The sequence below is a fragment of the Rana temporaria genome, chromosome 12 (genome assembly GCF_905171775.1).
Source record: "Rana temporaria chromosome 12, aRanTem1.1, whole genome shotgun sequence".
NCBI lineage: Eukaryota > Metazoa > Chordata > Amphibia > Anura > Ranidae > Rana > Rana temporaria.
In genome coordinates, this window is record NC_053500.1 from 19,356,906 (window position 1) to 19,374,025 (window position 17,120).

At 47.4% G+C, this 17,120-nt stretch overlaps 1 protein-coding gene across 1 annotated transcript; it reads left to right on the forward strand.

Moving 5' to 3' along the window:
* Positions 1-24: 24 nt before the first annotated feature.
* LOC120919215 lies at positions 25-10,010 on the forward strand. The gene is made up of 4 exons (XM_040331269.1): positions 25-641; positions 4,697-4,859; positions 7,239-7,634; positions 9,495-10,010. The coding sequence occupies exons 1-3, from the start codon at positions 194-196 to the stop codon at positions 7,615-7,617; spliced, it is 990 nt and encodes a 329-aa protein (XP_040187203.1). The 5' UTR covers positions 25-193; the 3' UTR covers positions 7,618-7,634; positions 9,495-10,010.
* The last annotated feature ends 7,110 nt before the right edge of the window (positions 10,011-17,120 follow it).

The window sequence follows — 17,120 nt, forward strand, 5'->3', positions numbered from 1 at the left end:
TGGCGGTCATGTTGGTGTAGGCCCGGGAGAGGCGCCGCGTTTGCTGTGTCACCGATGTCCGTCCATTGAGAGTGGCGGTTGGGGGGGAGGGCGGTATACGGGCACACAGGGGCTCATTGTGTCCTGACATCACGAGTTGGAGCCGGGGAGCCGCCATTGGGGCCGGGCCGTGTTATCCCTTTAAGCTGTATGGATGGCCACATCATCGCAGCATGAGAGCCCAGGCCTAGCTGCTGACCCCTGTATGTATGAAAACAGTGAGGGGCCACAAGGGTCCGGAGCCGTGGACGACGCTCCTCAAACGCAGCCTCCCGGCGTCAACTGCGCGCCGACGGCGTCCACCGCCGAGCACCCGACGTCCAGAAACGGCGTTGAGGTGCAGCCAACCGGCAGCCATGAAGCCACTGCTAGTCCACAGGGGGCCGATGAACCGCGCCTGACCGGCCGAGGGATGAAATCGTCTCGGCTCATCGTGGACACCGACCTTCTCATCAGCGAGGTGAAGAAACGCCCGTCCGTGTACGACCAACAGGAGGACGACTACAGCGACCGCACCAAGAAACAGAAGTGCTGGGAGGAGATCTGCGCCGTCCTGGTGTCAGGCTGGGAGGAGTGCACACAGCTGGAGAAGGGCCGCAAGGGTAAAAAAAATTAAATAAAAATGTCACGTCACCACGCCTCCGAGCGCGACCCATAAAAGTCTTCACCTTTTTCCGCAAATGAGACAAAAACCTGCCCCAACCCCCCCAATTGAAACTTGCGGCCTACAAGAGATGGTCGAATCCTGGCACAAAATGCGAGGGGTCTTCAAAAAGTTTCCACACTTACCTTAGTTAAAAAATTAAAATAAAAAAGTGTGGAAACTTTTTGAAGAACCCTTGTATATCCAAAGCCGAAACGTAAAAAATAAATAAAAATCTTTTGGATGGGGTCGTAAGAGTTCAAACTGGTTGGGGGGAGATTTCCCTTCACGTCTTGTGTTGTAAGACCCAACGGGAAGTGAGAGGAAATATCTCGAGAGCAACGGTTGACACCAGGCATTGGAGGAACTCAACATTTTGGATGTTCCCCTCGCTTTCAGTGACAAGAGCCCTGGGGTCTCCATGGTGGCATAAACCATATGTTTGCCGTCATGGAGGCACCAGGAAAACAGAAGATTGAATCCTTACCGTTGTATGATTTTCTATTCCTGGGGCCTATCTATGGAGGATTACACCATACGTATGCCGCCCTGGAGGCACCAGGAAAACCCATACATCTTTAGGCCAGTGCAGTGATCAGAGATGACCAGATGAAGGAGTACTGGCACTTGTGACCATCTCACCAGACTGATGATGCCAGCGGGCACCTTTAGGGGTATTACGCCCTGAGCGTATGACGTATTTTCTCCTTTTGTTTCTACCAACAATTGCTATTTAGCCCAAAACTTTCTACTCAAGATTGGGGGGCCACCAGTTCCCCTCTTACATCACTGGGACTTCTGGATTGGGGAGTACTTGGTGTGCTGTATCAGGTCTGCATGTTCCATGATTCTTCACTCCCAGCCTGTAGTGCACGTGCATGCTTGCCCTTTCTAATGGCACCAGGTGACCTCCAGCGCTGGGACATCACATCCCGTGATTATTCACACCCAACTCAAAATGTGGAAGTGTCTTTAGTCTAATGGCATGAGGTGACTTCCTGTGCTGGGACTCCATATGCCATGGTTCCTTGTGCCCAGTCCATATTGTGCTTTCAGATTAGCCTATGCTATAATGCATGTGTTCCAACTCTGACAGCAGGTGACCTCCTGTTTCAGGAATGCATGCCCCATGATTCCTCACACCCAGCCCATAATGCATGTGTGCCCACTCCAATGGCAGCTGTTGACCTCCTGCATCAGGAATGTATACCCCTAGATTCTGCACACCCAACCCATAATGCACGTGTGTGCCTGCTCTAATGGCATCCGATGACACCTGCTTTGGGACTACACGTTCCATGATTCCGCACACCTAACCCATAATGCACGTGTGTGCCTGCTCTAATGGCATCCGATGACACCTGCTTTGGGACTACATGTTCCATGATTCCGCACACCCAACCCATAATGCACGTGTGTGCCTGCTCTAATGGCATCCGATGACACCTGCTTTGGGACTACATGTTCCATGATTCCGCACACCCAACCCATAATGCACGTGTGTGCCTGCTCTAATGGCATCCGATGACACCTGCTCTGGGACTACATGTTCCATGATTCCTCACACCCAGCCCATAATGCATGTGTCCCCACTCCAATGGCAGCTGGTGACCTCCTGAGTCAAGAATGCATGCCCCATGATACCTCATATGCTGCCAATAATGCGTATGTGTGCCTGTTCTAATAGCATCAGATGACACCTGCTTTGCAACTACATGTCCCATGATTCCTCACACCCAGCCTGTGATGTTCATGAGTGCCAGTTCTAACAGCATTATGGGGCCTTCTGCATCAGCACTACATATCCCATGATTCCTCATATCCAACCTATAACACGCAAGTGTCTCCACTCCTATGGCACCAAAGTCAAAAGTCTCGGAGTCATTCTCGACACCTACATGACAATGGATGCGCAAATAGGGTCAGTAGTCAGCGGATCCCATCTGCTGCGCCTACTACGCAGACTCACCCCCTTTATACCGAAAGAGGCCATAGCAGTCGTGGTGGGAACAATTATTAACTCCAGTCTCGACTAAGCAAATGCCCTTTACCTCGGACTCCCAAAGTACCAAATCACTCGTCTGCAAGTCATTCAAAATACGGCCGCTCGACTTGTGACTGGGAAAAAAACATGGGAATCAATCTCACCTTCTCTGAGATCCCTTCATTGGCTGCCAGTAAAAGACAGAAACCCTTTCATGAGTTTTTTTTTTTTGCGTGTATTTTTGTGCGTGTATTTGAGAGAGGAGCCGGACTGCAGGAGTTGGGAGTAGGCAGGCCTCCCCCAGAGGCAATCTGCCACCTTTCTCCATGCCCCGGGTGGCAATGGCGGGTGCGTGAGGGGGTCCTCCCACACAGCCCACCCTACCTGCTCCGCTTTGAAGCCCAATGGGGCAGAGGGACTCCCTATAAGGGAGTGAGAGGATCTAGCCCACTCAACCAGCCCCGTTAGTCCTTCGCCTCTCTCCCTTTTTTAGAGACCGCTTGGTCAAAGTGCGTGCATGTTAACCCAATTCCGAGTGCGTGTGGTCGTTTTTGTGAGGGGGGTGGGCGTACTAAGCGCAGGCTTACCTCGCATAGCACACCCACCGGGAGCCGGGCTGAGACCACCAAACTCAATTCACATGTAGCCGAGACCGGGATCCGAACCCCTGGCTGCAGAGGTGAATGGCTTGTCAGCGCAGTGCCAATCGCGTTGAGCCACCGCAGCTCCCTTTCAAAGCTCTCTGTCTAACGCATAAGTGTGTTCAAGGAAATGCCCCCCAATATCTATGCGAGAAACTAAAAGCTCACAACCCCAATCGCGTTCTGCGATCCACCAATCAAAATCTACTCCAGATAGTCCAAAGGAGAAAGAAGATTTGCACTCCAAGGACCTAGACTTTGGAAAGCTCTACCAACCAGCATCCGATTAGAGGTGAACTACTTGGCCTTCAGAAGAAAAATCAAAACCTATCTCTTCTGAGGGGAAAATAAAGTTTACTCAGGAATGGTTACCAAGCGCCCAGAGGCGATTCAGTTCACATGTGTTGCGCTATATACCGTATTTATCTCGGTATAACGCGCTCCCGCGTATACTGCGCACCCCTAAAGTGGCCCCGAATCCTGTGGAAAAAACATTTTTTTTGTACTTACAGTTTTGGTGTCTTGCGCGGCGTCCATCGGCGGCCTCGTCGGGTCCGTCTGCGGCTTCGGGTGTCCTCTTCGTCGGGTCCGGGGTCCGTCTGCGGGCTTCGGGTGTCCTATTCGTCGGGTCCGGCGTCCTCGCGTCCTCCCCGCTCGTTTCCCGCTCCGAGTTTGAATACTGCGCCGACATATACAGAGCGCAGTACACTCGTGTATTGTCGGGCAGGCTCGGCAACACTCGCGCTCACGTCCTGTACGTCCAGGACGTGAGCACGGAAGGAGCCGAGACTGGCCGACTATACCCGAGTGTACTCTGCTCGATATATGTCGGCGCAGTATTCAAAACTCGGCGCGGGTATCGGCGTATACCGCGCACCCACGATTTTGCCCTGATTTTCAGGGCAAAAAAGTGAGCGGTATACGCCGATAAATACGGTAAGTTTCTCACTCACTCATGGCACTCCTGCCTTAGGAATGCATGCTCCATGATTCTGCATGCCCAGTCTATAAAGAGTGAGTGAGTGAGTGAGAAACTTATATAGCGCAAACAAATGCGAACTTAATCGCCTAAAGAACATGCATGCCCACTTTAATAGAGCTTCTGGTCCCTCGGACTTTGAAGTCCCGCCTGGGGAAGCACACGGCGTAGCCATCTTGCAGGCAGAAATACTAAGGGTATAGAAATTGTAGGATTGTGCTGCAAAGACAAACAGGACAGCACCAGTAGAAGTAGATGAGGTATGGTGCTACCTACATACACCATTTGTTTTGATAACACAGATTTGCCCACAACTAGGAAATAAGCTCGGGCCCAGATTATGTGTTTATACTGCTGATCTATCACTCTACTGCTTCTACGTTTTAATGAATTTGGGTTTTACTTTACAGCCAAAGAGATCCAGACACGATGGAGGTCGCTGAAAGATTGCTTCCGGAGGGAGCTGCACCTACAGAAGAAAGAATCCCGGGGCGGCTCTTCTCCGGCTAAAAGGAAACGCTACATGTTCTATGATCAGCTTACCTTCCTGGAGCCCATGTTGATGCGAAGATCGTAAGTCACTCGTTTAAAGGACAACGTTCAGATATGCTTCCCCTGCCTTACGATAGCCTATCAGGAAATAATGTTTATTAGCTGTTGTCTTCCCTAATGCCAGGAGAGGTTTGTATGTCTGAATGGAAGGTGCATGGTAGACATCCTTGGCACTTTATCAGATGGAAACATATTGGTATTACTTTGTCAGATGCAAAGTATTATATATTTCAGCAGAGAAAACCACCCCTTGTGAACAGGTGCCTGTACACTGTAAAGCACTTGGAAGAAGGATTCTGACCCATGCCAATCACCTCTAAATGACAGATCTGGTAGCTGGCACTGAGTGTGCTGGATTTCGCCATTTACTTTTGTTGCCTGTCCTGGTTGGTTCCCACTGGCTGTATGACTGGTTAGGCCTTCAGCAGAACGCAACCCTAACAATATGGACCTTGGGTTCTCTTCTGCACCCATGTGATACTGGTAAAGTGCATTGTCATTCAGTGCAATATAAGTTGTCTGCCTAGATTAGTGGTCGTCAGCTTTCTTAATATGGGCCTTAAGTACGGCCCTCAACATCACCAAGGGCTGCATGGAAAAATTCAGTGAATGTTAAGAGTCAGACTGCAGACACACAGCAGGATATGGTCAAAGACTAATAGCATGATACAAGAGATGGTCAGAGACTGCAGACTTGATACCAGAGATGGTCAGAGACTGCAGACTTGATACCAGAGATGGTCAGAGACTGCAGACTTGATACACGAGATGAAAAGACTGCAGACATGATACAAGAGATGGTCAGAAACTGCAGACATGATACAAGAGATGGTCAGAGACTGCAGACATGATACAAGAGATGGTCAGACTGCAGACATGATACCAGAGATGGTCAGAGACGGCAGACTTGATGCAAGAGATGGTCAGAGACGGCAGACTTGATACAAGAGATGGTCAGAGACGGCAGACTTGATACAAGAGATGGTCAGAGACGGCAGACTTGATACAAGAGATGGTCAGAGACTGCAGACTTGATACAAGAGATGGTCAGAGACTGCAGACTTGATACAAAAGATGGTCAGAGACTGCAGACTTGATACCAGAGATGGTCAGAGACTGCAGACTTGATACAAGAGATGGTCAGACTGCAGACTTGATACAAGAGATGGTCAGAGACTGCAGACATGCTATAGAAGATTCCCAGAGACTGCAGACATGCTATAGAAGATTCCCAGAGACTGCAGACACGATACAGGAGACTGCAGACATGCTACAGGAGATGGTCAGAGACTGCAGACATGCTACAGGAGATGGTCAGAGACTGCAGACATGCTACAGGAGATGGCCAGAGACTGCAGACATGCTACAGGAGATGGCCAGAGACTGCAGACATGCTACAGGAGATGGCCAGAGACTGCAGACATGCTACAGGAGATGGCCAGAGACTGCAGACATGCTACAGGAGATGGCCAGAGACTGCAGACATGCTACAGGAGATGGCCAGAGACTGCAGACATGCTACAGGAGATGGCCAGAGACTGCAGACATGCTACAGGAGATGGCCAGAGACTGCAGACATGCTACAGGAGATGGCCAGAGACTGCAGACATGCTACAGGAGATGGCCAGAGACTGCAGACATGCTACAGGAGATGGCCAGAGACTGCAGACATGCTACAGGAGATGGCCAGAGACTGCAGACATGCTACAGGAGATGGCCAGAGACTGCAGACATGCTACAGGAGATGGTCAGAGACTGCAGACATGCTATAGAAGATTCCCAGAGACTGTAGACATGATACAAGAGATAGATGGTCAAGTGGCCACAAACATGCTGCAGGTGACTGTCAGAGACTGTGAACATACAATAGGAGTTGTTGGTGACTGGGGGCACATTACATGAGACAGCTAGGAAACCCTACTATAATAGGGCAATGGGGTAACAAATTGGTGTCTGTAGGGGCCTGGGTCATCATACAAGTGGCCCACATGAGCAACACCCACTGTACACCCCCCTTTTTATTTATTTTTTTAATTATTTTTTTACACCCTTGTGTTCAGGGCTTAGACGTTCCTGCTGTTTTTTGTTTTGTATGAGAACTACTGTTTATTTCATTGCTCATGTTTACTAAGTGATTGAAAAACATCTTGTTGATATGAGTAGGGGCCCCAAGAAAATAAAGCTCACCATACATGTTACATTCTGACCCTTCAACTTTATATGTTTAGATTATACTAAACAAATCAATCTGTATCCAATCAGGCAGGCGCTTGCATTACATAATTGTTGGTGGATCTAAACATCAGGAGTATACCATCAGATTGTAAGCTTAAAGAAATGTAAGCTATGAAAACACAATGCAGCATGTTGTTTAAGTGTTTTCTTTCTATTGATCCTTAGCACTTCTGGAAAAGCCTCAGACACGGCAGAGAGCCCCAAGTCGGAAGGCAGCGATTCTGAGCCACCCCAGAGCCCTCTACCAGAACGTATTCCACAAGTATCGGACACGCCGCGACCCAAGAAGACCAAAGGAGGGGCCAAAGGTTTGGGGGATTTCGAAAGCCAAATCATAGACATGGTCGATTGTCTTAAGAAAAGAAGAGACCACGAGGCTGACGAAGATTACAATTTTGTCCAATCTCTGATTCCATACTTGAAGAAAGTGCCAGAACAGAAGAAGATTGACCTGCAAATAGACATGCTAAGGCTGGTGAAGAGATACGTACAGCCAGCATCCCATGGGGCACGTGACGGAATAGAGCGCGGTCAGCACCAATAATGTGAATGGACCCAACGGTCTGATCCTTTTGGTGCTTTGACATGTACATATGTGATATTTGTATATACATTTAGTAACTCTGAATTGTGCTTGAGGATCATCAACACAGTGTTATGCATGTCTCTGCCCACATTACTGCTAAACTGAAGATCTGGGGGAGGACATGAAATAACCCCTATAATTAATATTATTGTGTTAGGGCAGAACTATGGATAATTTTTTTCATTAGGTTCAAGACATGTTATATACCGTATTTATTGGGGTATTGCGCGCTCCGGCGTATACCGCGCACCCCTAAAGTGGACCCGCATTCCTGCGAAAAAAAGATTTTAGTACTTACAGTTTTGGTGTCTTGCGCGGCGTCCATCGGCGGCCTCGTCGGGTCCGGCGTCCGTCTGCGGCTTCGGTGGTGTCCTCGTCGGGTCCGGCGTCCTTCTGCGGTGTCCTCCCCGCTCGATCTCCGCTTCCCGCACTGAGTTTGAACTACTGCGCCGACATATACCGAGCGCAGTACACTCGTGTATAGTCGGGCAGGCTCTTCTCCTCTCGCGTCCAGGACGTGACTGCGAGAGGAGCCGAGCCTGCCCGACTATACACGAGTGTACTGCGCTCGGTATATGCCGGCGCAGTAGTTCAAACTCGGCGCGGGTATCGGCGTATATTGCGCACCCACGATTTTGCCCTGAACTTCAGGGCAAAAAAGTGTGCGGTAAACGCCGATAAATACGGTATTCCTTCTATTTATTAAACTGTTTGCCAATTGTTCTGCTTTAAATTATATTGTTGCTAAACAGATGGACAGAAGATTTTTTAACTTTTAAAAAATACACTTTTTTTTTTTTTTTACTGCCATTTGTGTTATTGTAGTATTATTTTAATTCTTTTTGACCTGATCAGTGGCTCTCCTGGGATTCCAGCATTGGTGCTTACTAGATTATTTTCACCACTGCAAGTAGTGAGGTCCTGCACAGAGCATTGCTGGTGCTTTTTATAACTAACAGAATAGTGCCTGGATGGCCTTAAAGAGGAAGTAAACCCTCCATAAAGAAAAAAAAAAAAAATACCCTGCAAAAAAAAGACATAATGAGCTAGTATGCATAGCATACATTATAGACCAGTGTTTCTCAACTCCAGTCCTCAAGGCGCACCAACAGGTCATGTTTTCAGGATTTCCCTCAATTGAAACGGCTGTGGTAATTACTAAGGCAGTGAAACTGATCGAATCACCTGTGCAAAATAATGGAAAGCCTGAAAACATGACCTGTTGGGGCACCTTGAGGACTGGAGTTGAGAAACACTGTTATAGACAATGCCAAGGATCAACTCCTTAGGTTCGACAGTGAGTATAACAAGCATGCTTTACTGCCTATACAGACTGATTTTACGGTTGTGGGTTCAGTAACACTTTAATGCTCTGTACACACGATCAGAATTTCCGATGGGATATAATCCGATGGAATTTTCCGTCGGAATTCCGTTCAAGCTGTCTTGCATACACACTGACCAAATTCCGACCGTCCAAAACACTACGACGAGCCAAGAAAAATTAAGTTCAATGCTTCCTAGCATGCGTCGACTTGATTCTGAGTATGTATGTTTTTTCTCCGTCCGAGTTCCACATAGACGATCGGAATTTCCTTCAGAATTTCCATCAGAATTTTTTTTCCATCAGAGAAAAATAAAACATGTTCTATTTCTAAACCCTGATGAAAAAAAGTCAGATGGGCCTCACACGCGGTCAGAATATCGGATGAAAAAACCCTGTTGGACTTTTTTCATCGGAAATTCCGATCGTGTGTACAAGGCATTAGTGTTGGTTTGACAAAGAGCCATCACAATATACAGTTTGACAATCAGTACCTTTCCTTTCCCTGTAGGTGTCACTGCAGCTAATACTTTCTGTATCATTTGATGGGAAGCGTTGGAGAGAAGCACCCTTTCCCTGACTCTTGGACAGCATGCCACAGGTGTCTTAAAATGACAAAAAGTCAGAACGACATTCTCGCTCTTGGGTTTCTCACCTCTAGCGGAGCAGCTATTAGTCTTACATTTACAGGTTGAGTTCTCCTATGTGGCAAGAGCGTGGTGAAAGTGTACCAGCTTGACCTGTGCTAAGAGAGCGGAACAAAAAAAGTTGTCTTTGAATCCAAAACGCACACAAAAAAATAAATAATAATTTAGTAAGCATTTGTAGTTCTAACCTAAATACTCACACCGTCTCCTTGAATAAAACAATTGCCTAGAGATGAAGCCTTGATCTATTCCCTTTGTTTTCTTTGTGAATGCATCAATTATTCCAAATGTTTTATGCAACTTCTGAACTGTCAGCTAACCTTCAGAGGTTTCTTTGCAAAATACTGAGGCCAAAATAAATGAGCAAATTAATTATTCCATGTGTTTGAGTAATCCTTTAGATCATGGGTCTTCAAACTACGGCCCTCCAGTTGTTCAGGAACTACAATTCCCATCATGCCTAGTCATGTCTGTGAATGTCAGTGTGTTACAATGCCTCATGGGATGTGTAGTTCCGCAACAGCTGGAGGGCCGTAGTTTGAGGATCCTTGCTTTAGATGGAAGGTGTGACTGCTGCCGTAAATAGTATTTTTTAAAATGTATTTCAGGTACTTATAACGCCGCCAATTTACGCAGCACTTTTTACATATACATTGTACATTCACATCAGTCCCTACCCTCAAGGAGCTTACAATCTAAGGTCCCTAACTCATACATACACATATTAACTAGAGCCAATTAACCTCCCAGCATGTCTTTGGAGTGTGGGAGGAAACTGGAGTACCCGGGAGGAAACCCACGCAGGCACAGGGAGAACATGCAAACTCCACGCAGGTAGTGTTGTGGTTGGGATTCAAGCCAGCAACCCTGTTGCTGCTAGGCGAAAGTGCTAACCACTACACACCACTGTTCATAAATTGAACTTGCAATAACATTATTTGATCCCCTGCAGATTTTGTAAGTTTTCCCACTTACAAAGAAATGAAGGGTCTATCATTTTTATCATAGGTGTGTTTTAAATGATGGAGACAGAATATCAACCGTCTATAGTCATTTGATTGAAGAGTAGTTGAGATGGAGGACCTGGTGGCCACGGAGAAGGGCCTCTGGGTAGAATGCCTTATAAAGTGGTTCTACTGGCATGAATTTGTCTATTTTGAGGAATACAAAACTCTGTGAAATTAAACCCCCTCACAGGGAATGGGCACTGGTGGGTCTCTTGGTCCTGTCGGTTTGGTGGTACAGCTGGTTTCCCCTTTCCTACACCTCCCTTCTCCCTGCGCTTCCCCTTCCCTCTCTCCCCCTTTTGTGTGTTTTTTTTGATCAATACAACCCTAGTTTTTTTTTTTCATATTTTTAATTTTTTTTTTCATATTTTATTTTTATTATTAGGGGTGTTAACGTGTAAAATGTCAGGTGGGGTACAAACCTCCCTAGTACCTGGGATTCTGTATCCTTACAGCATCTCACATATTGATCTGAATCCACTGCATGCAATGGTTTGATTTGTTATGCTGACCTTTCCATGTACATATAGCATTATCGTTTTATATCTGTTGAGATACAGTATCTGTACTATCCATGTGTTCCTTAAAAAATAAAAAATGAGTTGCGGTTCAGTGAATAAAATAAGTATTAGATCCCCCCCTACCAACCAACAATAATTGTGGCTGCCACAGACTGGCTACAGTAGGTGCTCATGTGGTACACAGATTAGTCCTGTCCATTTAAGAAGGTGCTCCTTACGATAACTTGTTGGGGTGGATTCAGGTAGGGGTGCGCAAAACTGCGGCGGCGTAACGTATGACATTTACGTTACGCGGCCGCAAGTTTTACAGGCAAGTGCTTGATTCACAAAGCACTTGCCTGTAAAGTTGCGGCGGCGTAGCGTAAAAGGTGCCGGCGTAAGCGCGCATAATTCAAATGATCCCGTAGGGGGCGTGGATCATTTAAATTAGGTGGGTTCCCGTGCCGAACGTACTGCGCATGCGCCGTCCCTAAAATTTTCCGACGTGCATTGCGGTAAATGACGTCGCAAGGACGTCATTGGTTTCGACGTGAACGTAAATGGCGTCCAGCGCCATTCACGGACGACTTACGCAAACAACGTAAAATTTTGAAATCGCGACGTGGGAACGACGTCCATACTTAACATTGGCTGCGGCTCCTAATAGCAGGAGCAGCCTTACGGCGAAAACAACGTAAAAAACGACCGCCGGCTGCACGTACGTTTGTGAATCGGCGTAAGTATGCAATTTGCATACTCTACGCTGACGACTACGGGAGCGCCACCTAGCGGCCAGCGGCAGAATGCACCCTAAGATACGACGGCGTAAGAGACTTATGCCAGTCGTATCTTAGGCTACAGGCAGCGTATCTAGCTTTCTGAATACAGAAAGTAGATACGCCGGCGCTACTTAGCAATTACGCGGCGTATCTATGGATACGCCAGCGTAATTGCTCTCTGAATCTACCCCTTTATGTGTATAAAAAGACACCTGTCCACATAATCTCTCTCTCTGTGAAGACATCAAGGCCTCTGTTAGCATTAGCTGGGGCCCCTACCAGAGATAGAGCCAGAAAAGCAGTTGTAAAGAAATTCTACTGTTTTTGGACTCCGTACTTATGCCTGCACATCGATCTGGCACTGAGATTTGTCTTCTGTCTCAGTTGCTCGGGTTCCTGCCTAGCCACCCTGCGTCTAGGCATTATTAAGCTTTTGCACCTGTGTGTTAGTGTTCAAACAACGTGTCTTCACGTGGAAGCCAGACCCCGGTTTCTGTGCTGTTCACAGAGTATTCCCATATTCTTTGTGTTGTGTGATCCTGTTCTCTGCGTTTTCCTGCTGGCTGTGCAGTTATATAAACTTTGGTTTCTGTCCATGGATCCCTTCATTTCCTGTTGCTGTGTGTGTCTTTCTCAGCATTGTTTTTTGTTATGGTTTGCCTGCAGCCATTTCCAGATTGCTGATACTCTCGTTCTCTGAACCGTTGCTCAGCATTCCCCTCTTTCCTGCGCTGTACGCTTGCTCCGTGCGTCCTCTCCCCTGGTGTCCCTTCCTAGCTCGCTGCAGTAGGTTTCCTGGGTTCCCAGTCTCCTGTGCATACAGGGCCGGATTTGCTCTCCCTGCCGCCCCAAGGCCAGGTTCCGCAATGCACCTCCTCCCCGCCAACCGAACACCCCCCCCCCCCCCCAAATCAACGGAGAATGGCAACCGGATGGCAGGGGCGGCACGGTTAGTTCACATTTTTTTTTTACTTTATCTCTTTTTATTTATTTGTAGCTTGCAGCTTACTTTTTTTAATTTTTGTATCATTTTCTTATTATTTTTTACTTTTTAATTACTTTTTTATTTTAATAATTTAAATATTATTTCTTATTATTTATTTATTTTTTTATCAATTTTTTTTCACTTAACTTTTTTGCACACAATTCCCTGTGTGATAGCAATTGGAGGTGACATGTTCTCTTTATTGACCCTGTCACCTCCAAAACAGCACTGTGCTAGAACTCCTGTCACAGCTGAGATGGGAAGAGCACAGCTCTCCCCTCTCACTGTGTACATCGGCAGCAGGAACAGGAGACTCGGTGGCCGGGGGGAGGACGGAGTCCCGAAGGCAGAGCCAGCAGAGAGAGGTATGTGGGGTGGGGGAAGAGAGGAGGATGGACGGGAGCACACATTTTACAAGTGATTTCGGCGACATCGCCGACCTAAGTTTAAGTGTATTCTCAAACAGAGATACACTTAAACCTATCTAAGATACGACGGCTTGCGCCGTCCTATCTTAGGGTGCAATATTTAGGCTGGCCGCTAGGTGGCGCTTCCATTGCGGTCGGCGTAGAATATGTAAATCACTAGATACGCCTATTCACGAACGTACGCCCGGCCGACGCAGTACAGATATGCCGTTTCCGTAACGCATTATCAGGCCTAAAGTTATTCCATCAAATAGTTGGAATAGTAATGTTAAAGCGGATGTTCCACCCCAGCTGCTGACTTTTTAATATAAGGACACTTACCTGTCCTGGAGTCCAGCGCCGTCCGCAGCAGAGCACGAGCGATCGCTCGTCACCCTGCTGCTCCCCCCTCCATCCACGCTGAGGGAACCAGGAAGTGAAGCGCTGCGGCTTTACTGCCCGGTTCCTTACGGCGCATGTGCGAGTCGCGCCGCGCCCGCCGATTGGCTCCCGCTGTGTGCTGGGAGCCGAGTGTTCCCAGCACACAACGGGGGGGGCGACGGGATGTGACGCAATGCCCGTCTTTTGCCCGTGAATGCCGGGCCGGAAGTGGGTGCAAATACCTGTCTTTAGACAGGTATCTGCACCCCCCTCCCCCCTGAAAGGTGTCAAATGTGACACCGGAGGGGGGGAGGGTTCCGATCAGCGGGACTTCACTTTAGGGTGGAGAACCGCTTTAAAGTATGGCCGCCATTCCCGCTTCGAAAATTTTACGTTGTTTGCGTAAGTCGCCCGTGAATAGGGATTTACATAATTTACGTCCACGTCTAAACCAATAGGCCCGCGTGGCGTACGTTTCCGCAATGCACACTGGGATATGTAGGCGGATGGCGCATGCCCTGTTCCAAAAAAACGTCAATCACGTCAGGTCAAGCCCCATTAACATAAAACACGCCCCCCCTCAGCTAAATTTGAATTAGGCGCCATTACACCCGCCCCCGTTTTACGCTACGCCGCCGTAACTTAGCAGGCAAGTACTTTGTGAATCATGTACTTGCCTCTCTAACTTACGGCGGCGTAGTGTAAACACGATACGCTACGCCGCCGCAAAGTTAGGACGCCCTACCTGAATCTAGCTATTTGTGTCTTCATAATCCTTTGTGTTCAGGAGTTGACGGGATAGGAGCCACCTAAAATCGGTGAGTCGGCATACCTACCAGTGCTGGCCAACGCATAGGTCCAGCACTCCTGATCCTACGGTACCCAACCTGGGTGTTTTATTATTTATTTTTTACCATCAACAAAGAATACAGTTAATCCTTCTTCCAGAGAAAAGAGAATACAAGATGGCCGCGGCCTGGACACAGCTGTTGCTGAGAGTCCATAAATGAGATGCAAATGAGAATATCTTTCCGTAGAGGTTTGTTTATTGTGATCTGAGCTCCATACACAGTGTGGCGCCCGGAGGAAGACACAAAGGACGAGACTATGTATTGTAAATAAAGAAGAATGTCTCATAGTAGCCATGAATCACAAATACCTTTGCTGAAACCAGAGGCCGATGATATTACATGTGGTTATATGGTACAAAAAGTACAAAATGGGGGATGGGAAATATGAGCCAATTCATTGTACCACAATAGCAGAGGATCTGGACTTCTGGGTAGGTACTAAAGAGGCGCAACTGACACACAAGACAAGATTATTAAAAAACACAGTGCAAAGACCAAAGTGCCGTATTCGCAGCAAAAATCCCTCTTGTACTGGAGCGGATTCAGTAAAATAAATAGTAATTGGTTGCTATGAGTTCACCCGAAAAACTATTTTTAACATTAGATTGATGCTCATTTTGTCAAGGGGAATCGGGTGTTTTTTTTAAAATCGAAGCTGTACTTACCGTTTTAGAGAGCGATCTTCTCCGCCGCTTCCGGGTATGGTCTTCGGGACTGGGCGTTCCTATTTGATTGACAGGCTTCCGACGGTCGCATACAGCGCGTCACGAGTAGCCGAAAGAAGCCGAACGTCGGTGCGGCTCTATACGGCGCCTGCGCACCGACGTTCGGCTACTTTCGGAAAATCGTGACGCGCTGTATGCGACCGTCGGAAGCCTGTCAATCAAATAGGAACGCCCAGTCCCGCAGCCCATACCCGGAAGCGGCGGAGAAGATCGCTCTCTAAAACGGTAAGTACTGCTTCGATTTAAAAAAAAAACACCCGATCCCCCTTCACAAAATAAGCATCAATCTAATGTTAAATTAGTGACGTCCAATTAGTGACGAAACGCGTCTGGGAGGCTGCGTCAGTGACGTCACCACGCCAAGGAGGAGGGCTCCTTCAAGCCGGCCGGCTTTTACAAATTTACTCGTTATATGCTGTTTTTTAACCTCGATGCTGTAAGTACATTACTGCTTTTAATAAATTGTTGTACCCTGCGATATTACCCTATTGCGTCCCTTTCTATCTTCCGATACATGCTTTTGGGATCGCTTGACTGCTGTTGTTCCGCTGATGGGCTTATTTGTGGCTGAACCGCAACCCTTTATCACAAGCACCCGAGCCTGGGATCCTGTTTTAGTGACGGAGTGTTCCAACTAAGTGACCTGGGGATTTAAAGGCCGTGGCTGGGCTATAGCCAATTGTGTTAAAGGCTTGCCATCTGGTAAGCTGCTCCTATTTACGGTGGAGGGCTGGCACTGACTGTATGCATGTCACCTGGTGGTTTGGAGTTTTTGATCAGCCATTATGCCAATATATGAACCAACTTTGAAGTTTCCATCCGCAATATATGAACAATGTCTTATGGGATCTAATCATCCTTATCACCTGCTGAGTGTTATAGACTTTTACTTAAATCATTGGGCGCGGCTTTTTTATATTTTTAATCTAATGTTAAAAATTGTGTTTTTGGGTGAACCTCCACTTTAATGTACTCTGCTCTCATGCACCATTGTTTGAATTAACACTAAAGTGCACCCAAAACATAACCTACCTTTTTTAGTTTTACTTTAACGACATCAGTTTGATACCGATCCTTTTTCTGAAATCACTTAGGAGCCCAAGTTTCCCTGCCTGGTCATGATAAATATCCCCCAAGAAGTCTTGAACAAAAAAGAGCTTACAAAAAAATGTAAACTCATCCTTATAATCCTGTCAGGGTTCTCAACCTCAATTTAATTGCAGGTCGCATAAGCAGTATAGCTGCACTCAAAGGGTTGATTGTATCTGGGGTGCGCTGTGTACAAAGTTCAAGGCTCAGGATTATGCTAGGTACAGAGTGAAGTGTTCAGGAGTGCATTATGTACAAAGTGCAGGGTTCAGGGGTGTGCCAAATACAGAATGCAGGGTTTATGGGTGCAATGTGTACAGAGTGCAGGGTAGATGAGTGTGTTATGTGCAGAGTTCAGGGGTACACTGTGTAAAGAGTGCAGCGTTCAGGGGTGCACTGTGTACAGAGTGCAGAGTTCAGGGGTGCATTGTGTACAGAGTTCAGGGGTGCACTACAGAGTTCAGGGGTGCACTATGCACGGTTCTGGGGAGCTCTGTGTACAGAGTGCAGGGTTCAGGAGTGTGCTACAGAGTTCAGGGGTGCACTATGTACAGAGTGCAGAGTTTAGGGGTGCACTATGTACAGAGTGCAGAGTTCAGGGGTGCACTATGTGCAGAGTTCAGGGGTGCGCTGTGTACAGAGTGCAGAGTTCAGGGGTGCACTGTGTACAGAGTGCAGGGTTCAGGAGTGTGCTACAGAGTTCAGGGGTGCACTATGTACAGAGTGCAGAGTACAGGGGTGCGCTGTGTACAGAGTTCAGGGGTGC